The 12,652-nt window shown below is 44.1% G+C and overlaps 1 protein-coding gene across 1 annotated transcript in view; it reads left to right on the top strand.

The window, feature by feature from the left end:
* The window catches only part of MAP3K15 (mitogen-activated protein kinase kinase kinase 15), a 153,190-nt gene that overhangs the window by 131,361 nt on the left and 9,177 nt on the right, over positions 1–12,652 (top strand). Inside the window, exons 17-18 of the mRNA XM_055438529.2 lie at positions 1,949–2,079; positions 2,276–2,381. Coding sequence (XP_055294504.2) covers positions 1,949–2,079; positions 2,276–2,381 — 237 coding nt within the window. The remainder of the gene's footprint in view (positions 1–1,948; positions 2,080–2,275; positions 2,382–12,652) is intronic.

Here is a 12,652-nt window from a genome sequence, read left to right as displayed (position 1 = left end):
TTAATTCTTCGGTGCTCAGCTTTCTTTATAGTCCAACTCTCACATTCATACATGACCACTGGAAAAACCATAGCTTTGACTAGACGGACCTTTGTTGGCAAAGTAATGTCTCTGCTTTTTAATATGCTATCTAGGTTGGTCATAACTTTTCTTCCAAGTAGTAAGCGTCTTTTAATTTCATGGCTGCAGTCACCATCTGCAGTGATTTTGGAGCCCCCCAAAATAAAGTCTGTCACTGTTTTCACTGTTTCCCCATCTATTTCCCATGAAGTGATGGGACCAGATGCCATGATCTTAGTTTTCTGAATGTTGAGCTTTAAGCCAACTTTTTCACTCTCCTCTTTCACTTTCATCAAGAATCTCTTTAGTTCCTCTTCACTTTCTGCCATAAGGGTGGTGTCATCTGCATATCTGAGGTTATTGATATGTCTCCCAGCAATCTTGATTCCAGCTTGTGCTTCTTCCAGCCCAGTGTTCCTCATGATGTACTCTGCATATAAGTTAAATAAGCAGGGTGACAATATACAGCCTTGACTTACTCCTTTTCCTATTTGGAACCAGTCTGTTGTTCCATGTATAGTTCTAACTGTTGCTTCCTGACCTGCATACAGATTTTTTAGGAGGCAGGTCAGGTGGTCTGGTATTCCAATCTCTTTCAGAATTTTCCACAGTTGATTGTGATCCACACAGTCAAAGGCTTTGGCATAGTCAATAAAGCAGAAGTAAATGTTTTTCTGAAACTCTCTTGTTTTTTTGATGATCCAACGGATGATGGCAATTTGATCTCTGGTTCCTCTGCCTTTTCTAAATCCAGCTTGAACCTCAGAACAAGACCCAATATTACCCTCAGTCAGTCTCTCCCATCAGGAAGCTTCCATAAGCCTCATACCCATCAGAGGGCAGACAGACTGAAAACCACAATCACAGGAAACTAACCAATCTGATCACATGGACCACAGCCTTGTCTAACTCTATGAAACTATGAGCCATGCTGTTTAGGGCCACCCAGGATGGACGGGTCATGGTGGAGAGTTCTGACAAAACGTCGTCCACTGGAGAAAGGAATGGCAAACCACTTCAGTATTCTTGCCTTGGGAACCCCATGAACAGTATGAAAAGGCTAGATTTTAAGGGTTACATTTAAGATGAAGTGCAGTCTCTTCTTCCCTCAAGCTGCTCATAGCCTTTGCAGAGAATCTGAATTGGTGTTCCAGGTATAAGATCTGAGGATGACCACAGAGTTGGAGATAGATGTGTACCCCCCTTCTGCAGACGGAGAAACTGAGGCATAGCACCCCACTGTGTAAGGGAGACTAGCTGATGCCGAGGGCCTGGGCAGTGAGCTCAGAAACATAGGGTCAGAAGGCGGTGAAGGGAGGTTTTCTTCTGGCCCCAAGGTTCAGTGTTTCATAGTGTAATAGGGGTGTAATATTAAGACAGTTCTGCCCCTGGGACCTGGCCTTGGGAGCTTCTCACATTGAGCACTGAGAGCCCCAGCCTCCTGTGATCCCGGTCCCAGTCTCCCTCAGGGGCCCTTCATTCTGCTCCTGTCCACCTCTGATTTCAGGGTGAGATGCTGGTGCAGGACCTACAGTGTCAGGCCAGCCCTCCAAATTCAGAGAGCACTGCCACACACTCCTCCCGACTCCCCACAGGTGAACAGAGCTAAGCCCCAAGGTGGCCTGGCTGAGTTTCAGGGGTCACCAGGGGTTCCTTCCCCTGCCTCCACCTCTGGTTAGCCTCATGGGCTGGGTCTCGTCCAGTCCCTTCTCTGCTTGTGTATCTGGGAAACAGGCCATAAAGAGGGAAGAAAGACTGTGCATTTAGGCCAGATACAGTGATGTGGGCGCAAGTGCTTCCATCAGGTTAGAAACCGCACATTTTATTTTCCTGAACCTGTATACTTGAATCTTCATCACCCTAAGGAGCTTTCTGCTGTGTCTGCCAGGAAGCCTTTCAGCTCTTCTGAGATCAAAGTGGGGGCCGATGAAGGAGTCCCCCATCAAATTCTACACCAAGCAGATCCTGGAAGGCCTCAAATACCTGCATGAAAACCAGATTGTGCACAGAGACATCAAGGTACTTGCTTGTCGGAGCCTCTGGGGTGTCGCTTTGCATCTCAGATCACAGGAGCTGCAGGCATTGTCAGAGGGGATGAATTGAGCAGAATCTAGTCTTCTTAGTGATGTGTGGCCCTTGGTTAAGACCCAAGTCAGTTTCACATGAATTTGTTGAACTCTGTCTTTAAGCATTTGATGTTCTTCCTTTTCCAAAGGGTGATAACGTTCTGGTGAACACCTATAGTGGAGTGGTGAAGATTTCCGATTTCGGCACCTCGAAACGTCTTGCAGGAGTGAATCCATGTACAGAGACTTTTGCTGGTAAGCAGAACAAAGCTTGCTGCGGGGTGGCCATCCTGGAGTCAGGCTGCTGGAGCCGCAGTCCTTTGGGAGTTACTCACCAAGCACCTGAGTGGAACTGGTAGTTGAAGTGGACTGTGTATTGTCCCCAACTTCAGAGTGTTTGAGCTCTGTCAGGATGATAAGCTCAGCCAGTTGCGTCAACCAGATTGCCTTACTTTCCTCTTTGTCTTCCAAGGTTGAATAGGTGTAGCACTCTGCTTGAGGTTTTCCAACAAAATGGCAGCATCTCTTTTAAGTTAATAGCACATTATTCAGAATCGTGAGTGATTCTGGGTAACAGTACCCTTCAGACAACTTACCAGGACATCTTATTGGTCCTTTATAAAACTGGCCTGTTACTTTAGGGAATTCTGGCACCTTGTGCATTGATATGATGATTTTTCCAAGGGCAGTTGATTCTTGTGGGGAATATGGTATTATTAGTGAATTTGAACACTTATGTTTTTTTTGCTGTGTGTCAGTGATAATTATGTGTTGCGAGGAATTGTATTCAAACCTCGAAACCTGTGAGCTAGCTTTCCATTTACCCAGTGAATAGAATGATGCTTGAAAACTGCCTATGACTTTTTGTTATTCCCACTTAAAAAGCAAAACAGAAACTTTGATCCTTGGAAAGAAGTACTGATTTTGAATAAGTAAAGGTTTGTGGCCCCCAAAGGTGTAATGAAAGGATCACAAAGCTCTTGTTTGATGAAATTATGAAAGAGCACTTACAATATTATCAGTTCAGTTCAGTTGCTCAGTCGTGTCTGACTCTTTGTGACCCCATGGACTGCAGCACGCCAGGCTTCTCTGTCCATCACCAACTCCTGGAGCTTGCTCAAACTCATGTCCATCGAGTCGGTGATGCCATCTAACCATCTCATCCTCTGTCAATATTATACAATATTAAATCTCCAGTATAAACTATGAAAGGCAGATGACTATGTTCTGTCCCTATAACACCAAACTGTAGGGTAGACAGATTTTGCCTTAGTTTTGGTGAATAATGTCTCAGCTTCAAAAGACTTCTTTAACAAGAGAGTTGTTGTGTGTCACCCACTGGACGCCCACAGTGGAGACTCATTCTCTATCTGAAGAGAACTTTTATGCATCAGAAGTGACTTCTCAGTTGTAACACCAAGGGAGGTACATGCACCTCAGAACGGGGAACTTTTGAAGACCCCACCAGAATCTCCCAAGAAGCATATTGAATTTTCATTCATTTTTTCTGATAATTATACTTATGTATGTATATGTATGTGTATATATATGTATATTGACATGTATATATCAGTGAGTATGTATGTATGCATGTATGACTGGCATATTTTTTTTTACTAGTCTAATTGAAAATGACTTTTTTTTCCTTTTCTTTGGAAGTCACCAGTTAGCTTGGTAATATATAGCAAGAGGGGCTCTGATAGGGCAAGAAGTTGTTTAAAGACTTGAAACCCCTAACAATTTATCTCATAATTACCATCCCCAAGGAGAAAGAAAATTCATAAAGAAAGCACATGTATAATTCATTATAGCATATCACATTTTCCCAAGTAATTGGCTTGAGGCAGGAATTTTGCATTGCAAAATAATGCAGGGGTGTTTGGGGGATAATAAAGAAGGGGTCTCATTTGGGGTAGGAAATTCCCCTGCATATAATTACTCTTTGCAAAACAGAGCGGTTCTGTAAAGGAATCTTGCCGGCCTGGTGCTGCAGTCCAGTTGGGTGCAGGGAGACGTGGTGAGGTGTTTCCGCACAAATGCTCAGAGGTTTTCAGAGCCTGGAAGGAGAGACAGAGGTTTCACACGACCTTATGGCCTGAAGTTCTCCCCTCCGGTGTTCCTCTGAAGGCTTTTCACCGTAGCTATAAACCAGCTATGACAGGAGGAAGAGCCATTATGACCACGGTCAGCCCCTTTCACTTTTGGTTTTGCAACAGTTTTATTGAGGTGTAACTCACATATCATAAATGTACCCATTAAAAGTGCACATTTCGATGGTTTCTGGTAAATTTTCCAAGTTGTGCGGCCATTGCTGCAAAGCAATTTTTGAGCATTGCCATCACCCCCAAAAAGGTGCCACCTTACAGTCAACCCTGGCCCACCACCGACCTATTCTGTCTTTGTTTATGTAGATTTTCCCACTCTGGAGATTGCTTATAAACAGAAAGATGCAGCATGTGGTCCCTTGTACCCAGCTGCTTACGCTTCACAGAATCATTTTGATGTTCACCTGTGCTGTAGCATGTGTCGGTATTTCATTCCTTTTCTGGCTGAATAGTACTCCATTGTATGGATAGACCACATTTTGGTTTGGTTTGTTTTGATTTGTGACTGCACTGGATCTTCCTTGCAGCGGGCTTTCTTTAGTTTTGGCTTGCAGGCTTCTCTTGCTGCAGCACTTGGGCTGTAAAGTGTGTGGGCTCAGTAGTTGCAGCGTGTGGGATCTTAGTTCCCTGATCAGGGATCAGACCTACATTCCCCGCATTGGAAGGTGGATTCTTAGCCCCTGGGATCACCAGGGAAGTCCCTAGACCACTTTTTGTTTATCCATCTACCAGTTAATGGTCATTAGATTGTTTCCCCTTTTTGGCTGTTGTGAACAATACCGCTGTGAACATTCAGATACAAACCTCTCTATGGAGATGCAGTTTCATTCCTCTCTGCTGGATACCCAGGAGTGGAACTTAGGACAGGAAGTCTCTCCTGATCTCTGGCTGTGAACAGCCTTGGTTCAAAGTCTGGCTCAACCACTTGCTAACTCTGTGAGTTTGGACATGTTACTTAACCTGTCTGTGTCTCAAGTTTCTTCATAAGTAAAACAAAGATGCTCATAATACTTACCTCAGAGGGTTTTTATGTGGATTAAATTTATTGATATTGGAATGAAGCACTTTAACCACTACCTGGCTCATAGCAAGTGAGGCTGAAGTCTGCATTAATGAAATAAATGTTCATTTACACTTAGAGCTGGCAGGAGCCTTTGAGAGACTCAGGTTTATGTGTATAACTAACGTGTTGAACCTGTTGGACTCAAAAGAGGTAATTTTAATTTTTGTCTCCCATGGTCCCTTATATCCCGGACCTTTCCCATGACTATTCCAGCCACCCTTAGCTAACAGAAAGAAAGGCCTAATGACACTTGAAGAAGCAAACGCAGTCCGAATCTATTCACTGGAAGGGTTCTGGCTGATACCCAGGCATGTCTTGTTTAATTGTGCTTTGCTTGGCTGCACTTCACAGATACTGCGTTTGTTTGTTTGTTTTTAACAAATTGAAGGTTTGTGGCAATCTTGCATCGTTAGATGATGGTGAGCATCTTTTAGTGATAGAGGATTATTTAATTAAGGTCCGTACATTGTATTGTTAGATATGATGCTTTGTTGTTGCTGTTTAGTCGCTCAGTCACGTCTGACTCTCTGAGACCTCATGGATCATAGCCCACCAGGCTTCTCTGCCATGGAGTTCTCCAGGCAAGAATACTGCAGTGGGTTGTCATTTCCTTCTCCAGGGGATCTTCCCTACCTAGGGATCAAGCCTACATCTCCTACATTGGCAGGCGGGTTTATCTATTGCTGAGCCATCAGGGAAGCCCCTGGTATAATGCAACTGCACATTTAATCGACTATAGTATAGTGTGAACATAGCTTTTCCATGTGCTCGGAAGGCAAAAAGCTCCTGTGGCTCACTGTATTGAGATACTCTCTTGACTGTGGTAGTCTGGAATCGAACCTGCAGGATCTCAGGGTCTGCCTGTGCTCATCCACATGCTGTTCCCCACGCACAGGGCGGACTTCTTTCCCCTGTCCCTGTTGGTCCATGGCAGGACCGCAGGGGACAGGGTGTCGGCCTTGACTCCCTCCCTCACCTCCTTTGCTTCTCAGTGGCTGTGGGCAGGAGAAAGGGACAGAGAACATTTTCACTTGATGGGCACTGTTCTAAGTGGCTGCCTGTGTTCTGGGCCTGGCTGATGGTTGTGTTAACTCTTTGCTGCCAGCTCCCTCTAAATATAACTCCAGAGTCCTCAGCAGGGGCCTGTCCTTCAGCTGACCCCCTGTCCCTTCACCCTGATCTGTTACCCTGCATCATATAACTACCTCTCCATCTTTTTCTGCTGAGGGAAGAAGGCCCTGGAAGGCTGTCTTTGAGCAGGATTCCCTTTAAAAAGACCCTCAAGCGATATGTCTACAACGAGTTCTACATCTGGTGTCCAGGATTTGTGTGCCTTTTACCTGCTGTTAAGAGGGTATGGTGATCTCCCCAAACCATATGGTCCCCGTTCTGCTGCTGTCAGCTGCTTTTGCTCCCATGGGAACCAGTCCTCTGTGCAGTGTCTTTGCTGGAGACATGTATGTACAGGGCTCTGAGTGGGGCCCATGAGGAGCCCTCACAGGATCTGGGTGTGGAGGATGTGGAGGCCCCTCCCTCCAGGCCCATCCCTTGGGCAGAACAACTGGGTAACCCTGGAAAGAGTTGTACCGGAAACTGGAAAGCTGTACCTTACTTCTCTTTTCGCTACTTCATGAATATTAAGTTTTGAAACTTTGGGCTCTAACACTGTCCAGGGGCCTCTAGAAGATGCTGACACATGTGGCCTCCTTTCGGGGCACTTGTCTTGAGTGGATGTTGAGTTGTTTGAGTTGCCATGGCCCCACACCCTTCTGGGGACAGCCATTCCCCACTCATGTAATGGGAGAGCATAGACCTCCCAGCACCACTCTCTCCAAAGAAGTCATTTTCACCCCTCATCCCCATCCCCAGAAGAAGGTTTCTGTGAGTCCCCTGGTCACCTTCTTTTGCACCAGTGTAGGTACCTGAAGGATCATAGGAAACCTCCTAAGAAAGCCAGATGTAAGGTGAGCAAAATTTCCAGGATTGTTCCATTCATTTGCCCCACCATGGCATCTTCACTTGGTTTTCTCCACAAAAGCCAGCCTGTGGTACAGCTCATGTACACCCACAACATGCATGCTGTCCGAAGATGGTCCCTTGACTCTTAGAAATAGTTATGTGGATCCATCTCTGTGTCACTGCTGGCTGTGACTGGGTGGTTCCCTATGAACACAGTAATAAGTAAAACAGAGCACCCAGTTTTCCATTACTGCCCTAGGCCTTCCAGTTATGTGAGAAGTCACGTTATGGCTTTGAAAATTCTTGCATCAGCTGCTCTTAATCAGGCGGCTTTCTCTTCAGTTGTGCTTCTCCTGGATCCACTACTTTGATCAGCAGTGTCATGGTGTGTAGCTCTAAATTTGAAGACCAAAGACCTGGGCTCTAGCTTGAACAATTTCCCTAGCTTCTCTGAGCCTCAGTTTCCTCATCTATAAAGTGGGAATAACAGTGCATCATGCCTCTTCTGAGCGTCCTTAATGGAGTTCTGAGAGTCAGATGGCCACTGCTACATGGAGACATTTTGTATCATGCCATTGAGTACTAACTGGAAGCCAGATGTTGTGGCCAGAGCCTCCAAGATCGCCTCCAGCCATCCTTACCTCCTGGAAGTCACAGCCTATTATTCCCCTCCCCTTGATTGCTGCCTGGACTGAGTGACTTGCTTCTAATGAATAGATTAGAATAGAGTGGTGGTGTGTGACCTGGAGGCTAGGTCAGAAAAGGCAGTGTGGCATTTCTCTTGTTTTCTCTTGGATTATACCCTCCAGGGGGAAGCCATATTTTAAGCCACCCTATGGAGGATCCCAGGTGGTGAGAAACCAAAGCCTCTTCCTAACCTTCACTTGAGCTTGGAAGTAGATCCTCTAGCTCCAGTTGAGCCTTCAGATGACTCCAGCTCCAGCCAAAACTTTGGCTGCAGCCTAATGAAGGACCCTGGGCCAGATCTACCCATCCCAGTTGTTCATAGATTCAGATCCTTAGAAACTGTGTGAGATCATAACTGTTGTTTTAAACTGCTAACCTTTGGGGTAATTTATTATTTTTTTCCTAGCATGCAATATTTTGGGGAGTATAATTGATTTACAATATTGTGTTAGTTTCAAGTATACCGCAAAGTGAATCAGTTTCACACATACATATATCCACCCTTTAGATTCTTTTCCCATATAGACTATTAAAGAGTAATGAGTAGATTACTATATAGCACTTTCTGTGCTGTACAGAAAGTCCTTATTAGTTATTTATTTTGTATATAGTAATGTATATATGTCAATCCCAATCTCCAAATTTACCCCTCCCCCTTCCCCCTGGTAATCATAAGTTTGTTTTCTGCTTCTGTTTTGTAAATAAGTTCATTTGCACCTCTTTTTTTAATTCCACATGTAAGTGATGTCATATGATACTTGTCTTTCTCTGACTTACTTCACTCAGTATGACAGTCTCTGGGTCCATCCATGTTGCTGCAAATGGCATTATTTCATTCTCTCTATGGCTGAGTAATAGTGCACTGTGTGTATGTAACACATCTGCTTTATCCATTCCTCTGTTGATGGACATTTAGGTTGCTTCCATGTCCTGGCTATTGTAAATAGCTCTGCAGTGAACATTGGGGTGCATATATCTTTTTGAATTATGGTTGTCTTTGGCTTTATGCCCTGGAATGGGATTGCTGGATCATATGGTAGTTCTGTGTTTTTAAGGAACCTCCATACTGTTCTCCATAGTGACTGCACCAATTTGCATTCCCAGAAACAGTGTAGGAGGGTTCCCTTTTCTCCACATCCTCTCCAGCATTTATTGTTTGTAGACTTTTTTTTATTATGGTTGTTCTGCCTGGCGTAAGGTGATACCTCATTATAGTTTTGATTTGCATTTCTCTAATAATTGGTGGAGTTGAGCATCTTTTCATGTGCCTTTTGACCATCCACATGACTTTGGTGAAATGTCTGTTTGAATCTTCTGTACATTTTTTATAGGATTTTTTAAAAATATTGAGCTGTATGAGCTGTTTGCATGTTTTGGAGATTAATCCTTTGCCAGTTGCTTTGTTTGAAAATATTTTCTCCCATTCTGAGGGTTGTCTTTTTGTTTATGGTTCCATTTGCTGTGCAAAAGTTTTTGAGCACAATTTATTTTTATTTTCAGTACTCTAGGAGGTGAATCAAGAACGATTTTGCTACAATTTATGTTAAAGAGTCTTCTGGCTGTTTCCCTCTAAGAGTTTTATAGTGTCCAGCCTTACATTTATGTCTGTAATCCATTTTGAGGTTTTTTTGTGTGTATATGGTGTTAGGGAGTATTCTAATTTCATTCTTTTACACGTAGCTGTCCAGTTTTCCCAGCACCACTTATTGAAGAGGCTGTCTTTTCTCCATTGTATATTCTTGCCTCCTTTGTCAAAGATAAGGTGACCATATGTGCATGGTTTTATCTCTGGACTTTCTATCTTGTTCCATTGGTCTATATTTCTGTTTTTGTGCCAGTTCCATACTGGCTCTATTACTGTAGCTTTGTACTATACTCTGAAGGCAGGGAGTCTGATTTCTCCAGCTCTGTTTTTCTTTGGGGTAGTTTAGTATATAGCAATAAATAACTGATATGGATGTCATTGTGAAGTCCCTGCCTTTAGAAACAGTGATGTTCACTATGGTTCCATATAATGAAAATCTCCAAATTTAGCATGAAGCAGACTAATCCTCCAATTGTGAAACCATTGTACTAAGGACAGTTGTTCAGTTGAGGTCAATAAGCCATTGCAGTTTGGTTTAGTACTATTTTCTACTGCTCATGAATTTCTAAATTTATTCTCTTGCTCTTTTAAGAATTAACTTTTAGTGATTGTGTTAGTCAGGACTCAGGCAGGAAAATTGAAATCACCACAGTTATTTTTGGGCTTCCCAAGTGGCGCTGGTGGTAAAAAATGTGCCTGCCCATACAAGAGATGCAAGTTCAATCCCTGTGTTGGGAAGATCCCCTGGAGTAGGAAATGGCAACCCACTCCAGTATTCTTGCCTGAAGAATCCCATGGACAGAGGAGCCTGGCGGGCTACAGTTCATGGGGTCACAAAGAGTCAGACACGACAGCACAGATGTGCACATGAAGTTCTTTTTATAGAGAGAATTTAGTTGAAAGAACTGTTAACTGATAATCAGAAAGCAGCCTCCATCCCTGGGGCTTGAGGGAACAGAGAGGAGAGTAGAATTCAAAGCTTTCCATTGAGGGTGCTAACTGGGCTGTAGCACATAACTCTGAAGGGACGAGATGATGCTGGTTCTGAAAGTATGGAGGGACAAAAAAAGCTGTTGATGAGCCAACCACTGCTACTGCAACCAACTGAGGGTCCAGAGTGAAACTTGCTAACCTCTCCTTCCTGTCACTTGTACGCAGGTGCACTGTCTCCTCCACACCCGCCCAAGCGGCCAGGGAGCAGCAGGCAGAGCAGAAATGTGGTTTGCATAGTCCCAGACCCAGTGTAGCAGAGCTGAGAGATAACAGCTTGATAAACAGCATAGTGTCACGGTTCTCCTAAGTTAATGAGTTACTGGTTAGTTAGAAGGCACATCGCCTGTGGAGGCCTCGCTCTGTGTTGCTCACTGTAGTAGGAGCTTGTAGGGGATGTTGTGTCACTGAAGGTTCCCTTCCTGGGGCTCTGAGGTTTCCTAACACTGCAGCCACTGCTACAAGCCTCCATCTTGCCCAACCCTGCTGCCAACTGAACACTTCCCCACCAGGCTTTCAGCTCAGGAGACCAAAGCCATCATTTTTGCCCTGCTAATCTCTTGCACTTACTGATACAGCCCAATTTATGTTTAACTTTAAATTAGGAAGAATCAAATAAAATCTAAAAAATTTCTTTTAATTTACATTTATTTCTTCAGTCTCAGCAGCCACATTTCAAGAGCTCAACAGTCATATGTGGCTATTGGCGACCATCTTGAACTGCACAGAATAGACCATTTCCATTATTACAGAACATCCTATTGGTCAGAGCTGTCCTAGAGCCTTTAAAATGCTCACAGGAAAGAAAAATGCTGATAAGACATTGGATATTCAGGAGGAATATGTAGCAGGTGGCATCTCCAAACTTACTTTAACCAATGAGCCCTTTGTTTTCATTGATCAAGACTCAGGAAACCTATTTTTGGTTGTGTGACCTTTTTTTTTAATTGGAGGATAATTGTTTTACAATGTTGTCTTAGTTTCTGCTGTACAACGTGAATCAGCTCTGTGAATACATATATCCCCCTCCCTCTTGGACCTCCCTCCCACCTCCACGCCACCCCTCTAGGTCATCACAGAGCACCAGGCTGAACTCCCTGTATACCAGCTTCCCACTGGCTGTCTGTTTTACACATGGTAGTTTATATATGTCAATTCTAATCTCACAACTCATCCCACCCTCCCTTTCCCACCCTGTGTCCATATGTGCTGTCTCTAAATCTGCATTTCTATTCCTGCCCTGCAAATAGGTTCATCTGTACCATTTTTTCGAGATTCCACCATAGTTAGTATTAACCACTTAATCGTGTTCGACTCTTTGTGACCCCATGGACTATAGCCCACCAGGCTCCCCTCTCCATGGAATTCTCCAGGCAAGAATACTGGAGTGGCCTGCCATTCCTTTCTCCAGGGGATCTTCCCAATACAGGAATCGAATCCAGGTCTCCTGCGTTGCAGGCAGATTCTTTACCATCTGAGCCACTAGGGAAGCCACATACATGTGTTAATATATGATATTTGTTGTTCTTTGTCTGACTTACTCTACTTAGTTTGATCATCTGTAGGTGCATCCATGTTGCCACAAATGATATTATTTCATTCTTTTTAATGGCTGAGTAATATTCCATTGTATAGATGTACCACATCTTCTTATCCATTCCTCTGTTGATGGACATCTGAGTTGCTTCCATGTCCTGGCTATTGTAAATAGTGCTGCAGTGAACACTGGGGTGTACATGTATCGTTTTGCATTATGGTTTTCTCAGGGCATATGCTAGCAGTGGAATTGCTGAGTCATATGGTTGTGATCCTGAGGCAGGCACTGGAATTTCCTGGTGCGTTAATGTTCTCGATTCACCCTTTGGCCAATATCACCTCCAAGTTGGCTGTTTATTATAAATGTCTTTGCCAGCACACAGCATCTGCTGCTGCTTCCACATTCCCCTCTCCTCTCCTCAGGATTAGTTTCAAGGAAAAGCAAAGATTTTACTCTTAGAGCCCTTCATTGACCTCACTGCCCCATCTCTCCAACAAGCCCTCCTCCTCCCTGATCACTGCTTTCCCTGTGGCAGCCTCTGGTGGCTCTTGAGCCACAGGAGAAAGTCCAAAGCCAGCGGTTTCAGAGCACGCACAGCGC

Source organism: Moschus berezovskii, chromosome X, assembly GCF_049115385.1.
Source record: "Moschus berezovskii isolate FMDL1 chromosome X, NW_MosBer_1.0, whole genome shotgun sequence".
NCBI classification, from domain to species: domain Eukaryota; kingdom Metazoa; phylum Chordata; class Mammalia; order Artiodactyla; family Moschidae; genus Moschus; species Moschus berezovskii.
This window is presented reverse-complemented; position numbering and strand designations above follow the sequence as displayed.